Source organism: Chiloscyllium punctatum, chromosome 5 (assembly GCF_047496795.1).
Source record: "Chiloscyllium punctatum isolate Juve2018m chromosome 5, sChiPun1.3, whole genome shotgun sequence".
Lineage (NCBI taxonomy): Eukaryota > Metazoa > Chordata > Chondrichthyes > Orectolobiformes > Hemiscylliidae > Chiloscyllium > Chiloscyllium punctatum.
In genome coordinates, this window is record NC_092743.1 from 38,843,919 (window position 1) to 38,858,682 (window position 14,764).

General features: G+C 43.8%; 1 protein-coding gene across 2 annotated transcripts in view; it reads right to left on the reverse strand.

Annotated features, from left to right (window-relative positions):
- The window catches only part of LOC140477002 (uncharacterized), a 67,159-nt gene that overhangs the window by 8,134 nt on the left and 44,261 nt on the right, over nucleotides 1–14,764 (reverse strand). For both annotated transcript variants that reach the window (XM_072570075.1, XM_072570074.1), the window contains 3 exons: nucleotides 13,273–13,358; nucleotides 5,741–5,824; nucleotides 4,506–4,652 (listed from right to left, as the gene is read on the reverse strand). In XM_072570075.1, coding sequence (XP_072426176.1) covers nucleotides 4,506–4,652; nucleotides 5,741–5,824; nucleotides 13,273–13,358 — 317 coding nt within the window. The remainder of the gene's footprint in view (nucleotides 1–4,505; nucleotides 4,653–5,740; nucleotides 5,825–13,272; nucleotides 13,359–14,764) is intronic.

Below are 14,764 nucleotides of genomic sequence, written 5' to 3' on the forward strand. Positions count from 1 at the left end.
CATCACCCCTCAGTATTCAACAGTATTGCAATCAGTGAATCCCCAACTAACAACATTCTGGGGATTATCACCGACTGTCACCTACAGGACGAACAGCGGGCGGGCAAGGGAACGTGGAAACTGAACACTAAGCTGTTGACCCCAGGAAACATCGAAGAGCTCAAGAGGGATTACGCAGGTTGGAGAACCGTGAAGCCCCTCTTTGAGTCTCCAGCAGACTGGTGGGAAACGGTAAAAGGGAACATCAAGAGGTTCTTTATCCTCAAAAGGTGTCCAGGAGGCGAGAGAGAGGCGGGGAAAACTGTCCCAGCTCCAGGAAAGTATGCAGAACCTGCTCCTGCTGCAGACGATGGGGGTCGATGTCACGGAGGACCTCAAGGAGGTGAAGGGCCAGCAAGCCTCGCTCTTTGCCTCGGAGGCCTCCAGGATAATCTTCCGGTCCAGGGTCCGCTCGGTGGAGCAGGACGAGACGTGCTCACGTTTCTTCTTCCAGAAGGTGCACAAAGAGAGCTCCGTGCTCAGCAGCCTGAAGAAAGAAGATGGCTCGGTAACGTCATCTCAGGCTGACGTCATGAGGATCAGCAAATCCTTCTACGCCAGCCTGTATGACTCTAAGCCAACCGACAGCGCGGCCTCCCAGTCGTTCCTGTCCTCTATCACGGAGGTCCTAGATGACGGAACACGAGAGAGGCTGGACCAGCCGCTATCTCTGGATGAACTGACCAAGGCCCTCGAGTCCTTCGAAAAGAATAAAACTCCCGGAAGCGACGGCTTACCGGTCGAGGTTTATTCCGCTCTTTGGGACTTGATCGGCCAGGACCTGCTGGAGGTGTATGTCAGTATGCTTCGGGCAGGTACCATGAGTGAATCCATGAGGAAAGGCATCATCACCCTCGTCTACAAGCGGAAGGGGGAGAGTGAGGAAATTAGAAATTGGAGACCGATCTCACTGTTAAATGCAGACTACAAAATCTTGTCAAAGGTCATCGCCAACCGGGTCAGGTCTGCTCTGGGATCGGTGATCCACCCGGACCAAACCTGTGCTGTACCGGGCAGGAAGATCTCTGAGAGTCTCGCACTCCTCAGGGATACGATCGCCTACGTGCAGGACAGGGGGGGTGGACACCTGCCTCATCAGCCTGGACCAGGAGAAAGCCTTTGACAGGATATCTCACAGGTATATGAGAGATGTTCTCTCCAAAATGGGCTTTGGGGAGGGAATCGGAAATTGGATCAGACTGCTCTACACCAACATTGTCAGTGCAGTCTCAATCAATGGGTGGGAATCAGATAGCTTCCCTGTAAGATCTGGAGTCAGGCAGGGATGCCCCCTCTCACCCGCCTTGTTTGTGTGTTGCATAGAGCCATTTGCCGAATCCATCAGGAAGGATGCGAGCCTGAGAGGGGTGACTATTCCTGGCAGCGGGGGCCTGCAGGTTAAGGCCTCCCTGTACATGGATGACGTCGCTGTTTTCTGCTCGGATCCGCTGTCCGTGCACAGACTCGTGTGCATCTGCGACCAGTTCGAACGGGCCTCAGGGGCCAAGGTAAACCGAGGCAAGAGCGAGGCCATGCTCTTCGGGAACTGGGCCGACCAATCCTCTATCCCCTTCACCGTCAGGACGGACCACCTGAAGGTGCTGGGTATTTGGTTCGGGGGGGCTGGGGCGTGCACCAAGACCTGGGAGGAGCGGATCAGGAAGATGAGACAGAAACTAGGCAGATGGGGGCAACGGTCGCTCTCCATCGCGGGAAAAAACCTGGTCATCGGGTGTGAGGTACTCTCAGTATTGCTATATGTGGCACAGGTCTGGCCTATCCCCAGGACCTGTGCCGCCGCAGTCACCCGGGCCATCTTCCAATTCATTTGGAGATCAAAGATGGACCGGGTCCGAAGAGACTCTATGTACAAAGACCGGTGCAATGGGGGAAAAAACACGCCCAATGCCACCCTCACCCTGATGGCCACCTTTGTGTGTGGCTGCATCAAGCTGTGCGTGGATCCCCGGTACGCAAACACCAAGTGTCACTACGTACTGAGGTTCTACCTGTCCCCGGTGTTGCGAAGGATGGGCCTGGCCTCGCTGCCGCGGAACGCTCCGAGTAGTTGGACCGTTCCGTATCACCTGTCCTTCGTGGAGAAATTTATGAGGAAAAACACCTTTGACCACAAGTCCATCAGGAAGTGGTCAGCACGTAGCGTCCTTGAGACTCTTCGGGAAAAGGAGAGGGCGGATCCTGTCGAGCGGTTCCCTGAGCAGACTGTCAAAGCCATTTGGCAGAATTCCTCATCGCCAGAACTTTCCAACAAGCACCAAGACGTGGCTTGGCTGGTGGTGAGAAGGGCTCTGCCTGTGAGATCCTTTATGCACGCCCGGACTCTCTGCCGCACCGCATGCTGCCCTCGAAGTGGCTGCGGGGGGGACGAGACTGTCACACACCTCCTTCTGGAATGTGCCTATGCAGAGGAAGTCTGGAGAGGAATGCAGTGGTGCTTGTCGAGGTTCGTCCCGAGCAGCGCCGTGACGCGGGACTCCGTGCTCTACGGCCTGTTCCCCGGGACTCACACCGAGACGAACATTAACTGCGCCTGGAGGATCATCAACTCGGTGAAGGACGCTCTCTGGGCGGTCCGAAACCTGTTGATCTTCCAGCTGAAGGAGTTGACCCCGACCGAGTGTTGCAGACTGGCACATTCCAAGGTCCAAGACTACGTGTTGAGGGACGCGCTGAAGCTTGGGGCAGCTGCCGCCAAGGCGCGGTGGGGAAAGACCACCGTGTAAGATCGGCCTGCCGAAAGAAGAACAGGGGGCCCATACAGACGTTTTTTTGGGCTCTGCTGATGCCTCAGCCAAATATATGTATATATACAAGATTGAAAAATGCACAGGATTGTAAAGGACAAGGATAAAGTCGAATCTGTGTTTGTAAATATGGACATATGTATGGCATGATCCAATGTACAGACCATCAAATCATTTATGAATAAAGTATATTTTTGAAATAAAAAAAAAATCAGTGACCAGAAACTGAACTGGATTAACTACGTAAATACTGTAGCTACTAACAGCAGGGAAGAGAGAATAGGAAAACTGCTGAGCAAATTACCCACAGATCTGCCAAAGCCAGTCCATCATCTACAAGGTAAAGGTGTGATGGAATATTTCCTATTCTTAGGTGAATGCAGCTCTAATAACACAAGCATCTTGATGCTATCCAGATACATACCACACACTTGACTTGCACTCCATCAACCATCTTCAACACTCATCCCCTTCACCACCTCTAGTGGCTGCATTTGTACCATCTACAAGATGCACTGCATTAAGATGCCAATGCCCTTAGATTGCACCTTACAAACCTGTGGCATCCATCATCCGAAACAACAAGGACAGCACAAATATAGGAATACCACCTGCAAGTCACTCTACAAACCACACACTAGCCTGACTTAGAACTACACTGCTTGCCATGCCTTTATTGTTGCTGAGTCAAAATCCTGTAACTCCACCCTGCGCCACAGTACAGCGGGTAACCACACGAAATGGACTGCAGTGGTTCGAGGCTCAACAAGCACCTTCAAGAGCAATTAGGATGAACAGTAAATTGCTCATCAAGCCCACAAAGCCCAAATCCTGAGAATGAAAGATGGTGAGTTACTTGCCACAGAATTCGTGGCTTAAAACCTGCTCTTGTCAGCAGCATTATAGCGGGACCAGTCTGCTGCAGTAGAGTATATACAAATCTTGCACTTTTTTTATGAATTACTCAGGAATTTGTGAAATTGCATTACAACGCCTCAGTCAGAGTTATCTTGACTACCAATCATTCCCTTTCCTCCAGTAATATAAATTGCAATTGTTAACATTCTTATGTCAATCCTGACAAGTACAAGACAAGAAGTTTCAACGTCTTGACTCTATTGTCAGCAATTTTCAGGTTCCACGTCACCAAATGACTACTAAATGCAGAGAAGTTATTTCCTCAGGCAAATCCAGAACAAAAATACAACACCTTATAACTAGGGTTCAATTCAGAAACATTTTTCAAACAAACAGGGCATTGGAATCCTGGAACTTGTTCCCTCAAAATGCTTTGAGTGACTGGGTCAATTGAAACTGTCAACAGGTTCTTGTTAGGAAATAAATTAATCCATGGATGTTGCATGACCTGTTGCGATCTCTAGCACTTGTTTGCAGTAGATTCTTGATAGGTGTCACCCAACAGATAGAAAGCAAAATCAGGCTGAAGTTGTTCAGATACGGATCAGCCACAATCTAATTCCTCCTACACACTGTTCTTTGCAATGTCTGATCAAACTCTCCCAGGTCAGGTACAGCAAGAATTAGACACAGGGTAAAGCTCTGTCTATACTGCTGTCCAAATTTACAACAACTCCTTTGATAAACATGTATGCTCACGCTTTATTTAATCTTTAAACAAGCCAATATTCAGTGATGCACAATAAAGCAATTTGTTCATCATAATTTCTAACACTCACTCACCTTTGCTTCTCCAAAGACTATGTAGATGTCAGATACCGGGCTCTTAAAAACGTCTGGTTTCGTTATAACAAAGAGGATGTTTTTAGACTTTCTGATTGTTATCCTAGTCACACCATGTACTTGACGCAGCCCCAACTTGGACATAGCCTAGAATGGGAGTGGAGAAAAGATAGAAATAGATAAAGAAACAAACCCAGTTAGAAGGACAGAGAAGAGTGAGATTGTGAGAGATAGATAGATAGAAAGGAAGGAGCAAGTGTTGGATTGAATTAGACAAGGAAGCGACAAAAGGGGAGAAGAAAAAAAGAAAACAAAAAAAAGAGTTGGAGTGAAAGTAAACCATGTGGAGGGAAAGATGTACAAGAGATGACAGTCATTGAGGAACAAGAGATATAGCAGGCAGAAATAGGGAGAGAACAAAGGACAGAAAAGGGAGACAGAAACATACAGAAGTATGAAAATGAAAAAGACAGTGAGGGAGGGGGAAGAGTTTGACAGCGGGAGAGAGTCAGAGTGGAACAGAAGAGAGTTCAAGGAAAGGAAGAGAGAGCGCAATATATTATCATACATTTTTAAAAACCTTGTGGAAGACTACTATTGATATCATCATCAGCTGGAAGCACTACTTTCCTCAGAAATGGAGGTTTATATTGGATGCGAGTGTGCATGGCTAGGTTCAGAAGCCATTAATATAAAGACCAGAAGAAAACTTGGCTCGCCATTGAATCACTTTGTCACATTGCATCACTCTGTACCTCTATTCATTCAGAAGGTTGATTTAGATCATGACCCAGTGCACTGAACTTGGTTTATATCACTGTATCTTGATGTGTAAAATGATGACGTTTGAAGGGAGGAGTTTATTCTTGTTAAACTGCTGATTGTGATTTGATACAACTGATTAGCTTTCTAGACTAAGGATTAGGCAACATTAAGGATTAGGCAATTGGGAACTGGAGTCATATATAGACTAGATCATTTAAAGCTGGCTCTCTTTTCCAAGGCATATTTATGAACTTTGATGGAATTTAAGTTTTCATACCTACCAAGGCAAGATATGAGCACATGTTCTTTGCATTGTTAGTCCAGTTATATAAACTTCTAAATTGCCTATTCATATTGTTTTAGCACATATTCATGCCTGTAATTTTGATAATATGTCTTCTCTTGTACATCTTGAGAGTCCAGCTATACCTAAGGTATCTCTGAGAGATTACACATGGCTTTTGACTCACCTTTCGTGCCTTCTTCTCACTACGGCTCTGCTTGGCTTTGCTGACAGGTTCATCGCCAATCCCAACTGCTTGGGCCAACTGTGACTGGAAGCAACAGATTTTAAAATAAATTTTAAAAAAGCATTGTAATTAACATGCAAAGATACTCAAGACAACAACTAATCTCATATCATGCGAAAAAACGTTGCAGAATGGAAAGCAGTCAACTTTCCAAGTGCCACAATACAACATACACTGTTCAAGTAAAGCATGTGAACGATACAGAGGACATCACTCTCTACAATGTCCCTTCAAAAACTTCAATGTTAGCTACATAACCTGGTTACAGTAAAACTCCTGCCTTGACCAAGAAACATTCACGACTCAATTTGGCCACATTTGGAATATTGTGTACAGTTCTGGTCACCATACTTTAGGATGTGAAGGGTGCAAAAGAGATTTACCAGGATGTTGCCTTGATTGAAGCATATTAGAAGTAAGTAGAAATTGGACAAACTTGGATTATTTTCACTAGAACCTTGGAGTCTGAGGGGTAACCTGATTGAAGTACATAAAACTGAGGCACAGAAAAGGGTAGATAGTAGGAGTCTTTTCCCAGGATATAAAGGTCAGATACTAGGGGGCATAGGTTTATGGTTGGGAGGTGGGGGGGTGGAGGAAAAACAAAAAGAGGTAGAAGAGGAATTTAAAAGATATGTGCGGCAAGGTTTTGTTTAAAATAGAGGGTGATAGACAGCTGGAATAGGCTGTCGGGGATGTAGTTTTCAAAGTAGTGGACAGTGGAATAACTATCAAAGTTATTTATACAAACTTCCAGAAGGCAAGTTTGTATAAGAGACTGTTAGGTGAAATTAAGCCCATTAAATATTAGGTACTTTATTAACCATCAGGAAAATCCCTGTGTTGGAGGATTTGGGATAATGGAAGAACATGTAAAATGGCAGGATGTGACATGGTGTGTCCAGCTGGAACGTGTGCTGGGATCTGGTTTATTTGCTGTACTTTGAGAATGATAGAGGAATTCACTAACAAGCAGGTAAGGATAGATAATGCTGTAAGTGGTGCAGATGAAGCCATAAAATTACAAAATATATTTGGAAAATAAATGGACAAAACTGTGATAAATGACTAAAATTTAGAGCAAGACCTTTCAGGGTGGAAATCAGGAAGTATTTCTATTTGGTAAAGGTGAGAAAAATCTTAGAACTCTGTTGTTTGATCAATTGCAAATTTTAAATCAAAGATTGTTAGATTTTGGTTATCCAGATAGACAGAAGTAGTTAAGCTGAAAATCAACCAAGATCTCTCTGAATGTCAGAACAAGTTAAATGATCTAATCCTGTTCCCATCAAGGAATATAACAAACTGAGATGTAGTGCCCATTGTGATCAGGTGAGAAGATCCAAGTGGGCATACTGCTGCAACCCCCACCTCCCACTGACTTTGGAGAGGCCTTCCGACTCTGGGCTGAGTCCAACGAAGGATAAATTGGAATATGTAGAAGGTGAGAACAGTCACACCAGCTGGACAATATTGAGGCGAGATGTTAAATGGCAATGGTGTGGTCACACAGAGGTCAATGAGGATGTGGAAGGATAATGCACTGCAGTCACAGACAGACATCGGATTCTGGATTAGTGGTGCTGGAAAAGCACAGCAGTTCAGGCAGCATCCGAGGAGCAGTAAAATCGACGTTTCGGGCAAAAGTCCTTCATCGGGAATGATGTACTAATGAGGTGTATTGTGACATACCAGTGACTTGAATAATCCTGTGACTGAGATTTTGCATGAAAATTAGTACTAAGTACATAGACATAGATATAGACATGTCACTCATGGCTTGACTGGGGCCTTTTCTATGTTAGGATAGAAGTGCTGTATTATGGAGTTACATATAGGCCTGATTTCCCTTCCTAAACAACCTTAGACGAACCAGATGGGTTTTAAACCACAATGATTTCATGGCCATCATGGCTGATTTCACATTGTTTTGAATTGTTATGGTGGGATTCAAACCTGGGTCACCAGAGTCTGTGGATTACTAGCCCTATGACAATACCATATTGTCACCCCTAGATGGAGGCTGCAATCACCATCAATGAAACTGAAGCGTGAAAGCAGTGAGAGACTTGGCCTGGGGCTTGAGTGAGCAGTGGAGAAAGATGATTTTAAAAAGGAGGCATGAGAGGCGAGATGCTTAAAGGAAAGCGTGTTAGAGAAGGTTGGAATGGGGGGGGGGGGAAACATGCTGACGTGAAGTTTGTTAATAAGAGCCACAATGTTTTGGCATATTGCATTGCCTGTTACAGGGAGCTTTGTGTTAACTGAAAGTCATGTATCCAGAGGTAACTTGGGTTGGGCAGCCTGGAAGTATAGGTCAGTGGCCACATCCCTGAATAGCCTCAGCCTGAACATCATTGATCCTCAACCTGGGATAGTAAGTTGTTGCTTAGGCTGTGCACAGAACCCAGCAACGGGAGTGCCTGCTGATGTGAGAAGCTTTCAGTAGAGATGGGCTTTAAGAGCAATGCAGAGGAGTCTCCGAGGTGTATTGTTACATACCAGTGACTTGAATAATCCTGTGACCGAGATTTTGCATGAAAATTAGTACTAAAAGTAACTGAGAAAATGCTCATGTATACAATATTAATAAGTTTTATCTGAAGGAACACAGAGGGCTTCCCTGACCTTATTTGAACAGAAAACCCATCCTAAAATATTTTCCCTCAGTTTCCTGCACTATTACAAGTTGTCACAATTTATGTTTTAAAGGTTGCAAAATAAAGTGGCACATTTTTAAAGTGGGTTTTAAGAGCAAGCTGGGGACTCATGTAGTGTCTTTGAAGAGAGGACAAATTGAGAAGTCATACATTTTGGTTAAGTCCCTTGGCTTCATAAATATAATCCAAGCACAAAGGCAAGGAAATTATGCCAAACCTTTATAAATCACTGCTCAGGCCCCAACGAGAATATGTAGCCAATTCTGGCTAATGCAGTAAGGACATCATTCGCTACCGTTTTAACAGGGATACGGGATTTCACATATAGGAGGAAAAAAAAAGAAAGACAATGAAGAATTTAGATAGAATAAATGAGGAACGGGTTTCAGCAGCCAAAGGATCAGTAACCATCAAAACAGCAAGAGGAGACATGGAGGTTTAACTTTTCATTATACGCTATATGATTCGGAATGTGCTATTCGAAAGATCAGTGGTAGGAGAATTACTAATAACTTCCAATACAAAACTGCATTACTACTTCAAGAGAGAAAATTTGCAGGTGTGTGGCAAAAAGAGAAGTGAAACTATTTGGATAGCTGTACCAAAAACAAACAGTCAACTGTCTGAATCACTTTCTCATATGCTGATTAATTCTGAGAGATCTAACTTGCAGAGGCAACCACACATGTTCAAGTACAGCTTCCCTCAGTTAAATCATCAATAGTCACAGGTAAGGTGCCAGAATACTGGAGGTTGGCAAACATGGTGCCACTGTTTAAAAAGGGTGGTAAGGACAAGCTAGGGAACTATAGACCAGTGAGCCTGACCTCAGTGGTGGGCAAGTTATTGGAGGGAATCCTGAGGGAATGGATGTACATGTATTTGGAAAGGAAAGGACTGATTAGGGATAGTCAACATGGGAAATCATGTCTCACAAACTTGATTGAGGTTTTTGAAGAAGTAACAAAGAAGATTGAGGAGGGCACAGCAATGGATGTGATCTATATGGACTTCAGTAAGACATTCAACAAGGTTCCCCATGGGACAATGATTAGCAAGGTTAGATCTCATGGAATACAGGGAGAACTAGCCATTTGGATACAGAACTGGCTCAAAAGGTAGAAGACAGAGGGTGGTGGTGGAGGGTTGTTTTTCAGACAGGAGGCCTGTGACCAGTGGAGTGCCACAAGGATCGGTGCTGGGCCCTCTACTTTTTGTCATTTACATAAATGATTTGGATGCTAGTATAAGAGGTACAGTTAGTAAGTTTGCAGATGACACCAAAATTGGAGGTGTAGTGGACAGCGAAGAGGGTTACCTCAGATTACAACAGAATCTGGACCAGATGGGCCAATGGGCTGAGAAGTGGCAGATGGAGTTTAATTCAGATAAATGCGAGGTGCTGCATTTTGGGAAAGCAAGTCTTAACAGGACTTGTACACTTAATGGTAAGGTCCTAGGGAGTGCTGCTGAACAAAGAGACCTTGGAGTGCAGGCTCATAGCTCCTTGAAAGTGGAGTCACAGGTAGATAGGATAGTGAAGGCGGCGTTTGGTATGCTTTCCTTTATTGGTCAGAATATTGAGTACAGGAGTTGGGAGGTCATGTTGCAGTTCTACAGGACATTGGTTAGGCCACTGTTGGAATATTGCATGCAATTCTGGTCTCCTTCCTATCGGAAAGATGTTGTGAAACTTGAAAGGGTTCAGAAAAGATTTACAAGGATGTTGCCAGGGTTGGAGGATCTGAGCTATAGAGAGAGGCTGAACAGGCTGGGGCTGTTTTCCCTGGAGTGTCAGAGGCAGAGGGGTGACCTTATAGAGGTTTACAAAATTATGAGGGGCATGGATAGGATAAATAGACAGTCTTTTCCCTGGGGTTGGGGAGACCAGAACTAGAGGGCATAGTTTCAGGAGAGAGGGGAAAGATATAAGAGAGACCTAAGGGGCAACTTATTCACGCAGAGGGTGGTACACGTATGGAATTAGCTGCCAGAGGATGTGGTGGAGGCTAGTACAATTGCAACATTTAAGAGGCATTTGGATGGCTATATGAATAGGAAGGGTTTGGAGGGATATGGGCCAGGTGCTGGCAGGTGGGACTAGATTGGGTTGGGATGTCTGGTCGGCATGGACAGGTTGGACCTAAAGGTCTGATTCTATGCTGTACATCTCTATGACTCTATGACATTTTTGCCAGTCGGATGTCCAAAACGTGGTCTGTGCACTCCAAACCTGGCAGAAGGTCGAAATCAGTCAGACCTCTTTGGAGAGGTATAATCACCTTTTTGGAGAAGCATAATAACCATTTCAAAAATTTTCCCAGAGTGTCTTTGGGAGTGGTCAAGCACTCCTTGGCATTGTTAACAGTAGATCTGTAAAAAGCGTACAAAATCAATAGAATGGTCAAACGGTGCCAACAATTCATCAAAATCTCCCAAGTCTACTTTTTAAAAAAAAATCATTGTGCTCTTTCATTCTCTCTGTTGATATAGGCAGGAGCATCATCAATATAGGATTAGTGTTGCCTGAATGATTTCATAATCTATTGTCACACAGTCAGGTGCTTGTCAGTTCATAGTTTGACAGCTCCAAGTGCTTATAAAGTCTTAGAAGCATGACTATGTCTAAAAGACTTTAAAACAAGTAGTATTAAGTAGGTGCAGAAAGTCAAGCATAGCAAATAGGATTAGAAAAAAAGCAAAATTACTGCAGATGCTGGAATCTGAAACCAAAAAAGAGAAAATGCTGGAAAATCTCAGCAGGTCTGACAGCATCTGTAAGGAGAGAAAAGAGCTGACGTTTCGAGTCTAATTGACCCTTTGTCAAAGCTCACAAAAAAAAAGGGAAAAATAGGGAGGTATTTATACTAGGCTGAGAGAAGGGGAGTCATGGCTCTAGAAGCAAAGGTAGCAGTTAAGAGATGATAATGACAGTGCATAGAGAGATTAGGAGCTGTGAATGACCAAGGCTGAAGCCAGTGCTATGTGACAAAATATGTGGGGGATAAGGGGAAATGGGTGAAGCAGAGGCAAAATGGAAAACAGGAGAGAAGGGTAGCAAAGGGGGAAAGAGGAGAGGAAAAAGGTGATGAGAAGAGTGGGGAGCGAGAGAAAGAGACAAGAAATAAGAGGCACAGAACAGTGAAAAAATAATAAAGAAAGGCAAATGAAATAAAATTACAGAGCAGAATGAAAACAGAGGGGTCAAGATGGGATAATCATCTGAAGGTGTTGAATTCAATGTTGAGAGTGGCAGGCTGTAACGTGCCTAGTCGGAAGATGAGATGCTATTCCTCCAGTTTGCGTTGAGCTTCACTGGAACATTGCAGCAGGCCATGGACAGACATGTGGGCATGGAAGCAGGATTGTGTGTTGGAGTGGCAAGCCGTGGGAAGGTCCAGGATCTGATTGCGTACAGACCGAAGGCGCTCAGCAAAGCGATCACCCAGTCGGCGTTTTGTCTCCCGATATAGAGGAGACCACATTGGGAGCAATGAATGCAATAGACCAAATTGAAAGAGGTACAAGTGAAACGCTTAGTGTCAATTAGAGTGTTTATTTTAAATAGTGAATTCATAATCTCAGTCTTGATGTCTGCCATAGAAGATACTGGGTGAATTGACATGCAGGCTGGAAGAGCATAGGAGAGTAGGTGAAGGGGAATGGTTTAGTATAGGTTGACATTATATTTGCAAAGGGCTATAAAGGGGGATTGGTAGAGGAGCCTAGGTTATCAGAGGGTGTGATGGTCCATAGGGGTGAGTGGAGATATGAGTTAACACAGGTTGGCATAGATGTAACCCAGGGAGTGAGGGAGGGTGTTGTATAAACACAACAAACTTTCAAGCACTTCTGCACCCACCCCCCCCCCCCCACAAACAGAGCCAGGAACTGCCCTGACCTGGCATCAAAAATTTAGACCATTGGTTTATGTTATTGCAAGCCTGATGCAATGGAATGTGTGCAGTACAGAATAGAAAATAATCACAACTCACTTTAAAAAAGGTCTATAACAAGCCTGTAAATGCTGATTACAGAGTGTCAAATAGCCATTTTGAATGAGGAGATGCGGCAGCACCAAGTAATCTTCCCCATCTCAGCTCTGAAAAATGACGAGTTTCACGACAAAGACCTTCACAAATCAACAGAAAGAACAAGGGAGCATTTGACCAAGCATGCTAAGAGTAGTTGTTATCACCTCACCTTGAGTGTTCAGTCTCTCGTCCGCATTTGGACCAAGACTACAATGTGGTCAGCAGCCGAGTGGCCTTGGTGCAGGCCATACAGACTCTCAGTTACTGCTGAACAAGTGCCACCTGATACCACAGTAGATTACACCATCCATCATTTCACTATGATTTTCTCCATGCATTTTAATTGCTAAAAATATCTTCAGAAAACATCATTCTGTTGAACAAGTCAACTTAATGCAAATATAAGGATCACTTCAATCAAAGTATGAACTGTAAGCCCATCTCTACTGGGACTTCCATAAATTAGAACCTTTGCAGCCAAAAGATTAAAGGGATAAAACTGGAACAGACTTGACTCCACAAGATCAAGTAATCATCTAATTCTATCAGCCACTGTTGACTATTCAAAATAGCTGTAGATTGTCATGATTTTGCACAATAATGATTCGAAGCACACTTAGAATTCCTCAAAAAATTTGTGCATGAAATGGCTGCTCCCTGGATCCATGCTGCAATTTTCATGGCTGAGGGTTAAACTTCAGTCAAGACTCCACTCATATTACAGTGTAGGCTCTTGAGCTGTCAACTGCCAGTGCTATTCAGAAAACTTTTCACAAACCTGTTCCTGTCCAGCTATTGGCACAGGGACCACAGGCTCCTCAAGTTCGGGTACTGAGTCATCACTGTCTGATTCATTGCAAGACCCTGGTAACACAAAGCAGCAGCATTAGCAAGGCAACCTCACTTTTAAAGGCACATCAAAAATATTCATGGAATGAAAAAAAACAGAACAGAATCCACTGAATTGCTCCAGAAGAGGATATATTTGAACATTTATCAGTGCCTCAGCCAACCTTTATTGCATGGATTGCTAGCTCTCGGAAGACAAGAAATGGAGTCATTTGTTCAGCACTCCACCAACTGCAATATCATAAAGGTCTCCTTCAATGATCTCACAATGGTATTTATTTACTCAAATTTCTTTTCTCAACTCTTCCTCTGTACTCTTTCACGTTCTTTTTATAATTACTTTCTTCTTACAACTCAGCTTCAATATCCAGAACGGATGAATCGGACAAAACCCTTGAACTTCTAGAAACAGTAGGGAATGGGACTAAGCCAATCAACCCCTTGAGCCTACCTCAAATCTGACTATCTGCTTTTGTTTCATATGTCCTGGCACCTTTAGCCAACAAACATTTATCAATCTTGGTCTTAAAGAGATATGGTAAGAATTTTTAGAGGAGAGAAGCAGACATGTTTATTGAGAGAATTACAGTAGAGAGGCTTATGAAGCTGAAGACACAAAAGGTGGAACCATCAAATAGGCAGGGTTAGCAGTGACATGGACCTGTAGTCAGAAGCTTATCTTACAGTCAAGCATAGTGGTAGCTCTCAAAATGGTGGTTCACGAATGCAGACTTTCACTAATCTCTCCAAGGACAGGGAGTGGTAGGAATCATTCACAGGAGTGGGAAACAAATGGAAGGATTGGAAAAGAAAGATCTGCCTATTTTTATGTAAATGAGAATTAATCCTGACAGTGTTGGGTCTCAAACCTAGCGTCCACTCAGCAATCACAGTGACAATGCCCTGTTGGTCTCGCATTTGCCTTCCACCTCCAACTTCCAAAAGGTGCAAACCAGTCACCCTGTAATATCAGCATGCATTCAATTTGGACTGATGCAGGGAGCAAGTACCATCATGAAACAACCTGGCTCAGTTAGTATATCCAGCATTTCCACTTCATGTTAACCTCTTGTTGTGTTGACTCTTGTTTTCATGGTTGGTTTGACTAATTTGAAATTTTCCACTACATGTTGCAATATTTCAAATTTCTCAGATGATTAAATAACACTAAGAAACTGCATGGGCTGGCTATGTGCAGATCTGTAAACATTTACTTGATTGAATACTTCATAACAGAACTGGAGGAGACTTGTCTGTTTCAAGGAAGAGACTTTTTCCAAATTAAAATAATAACCTACTTTTAGCCTGCTGAATATCTAAATATAGAGTGTCTGTTTTAAATACAGAGTTAGTAAATAGCTGTTGCAGTAGATGCAGCCTAAGAACTGATTGAGTAGGTTATGCCATTAACAGGCACTCTT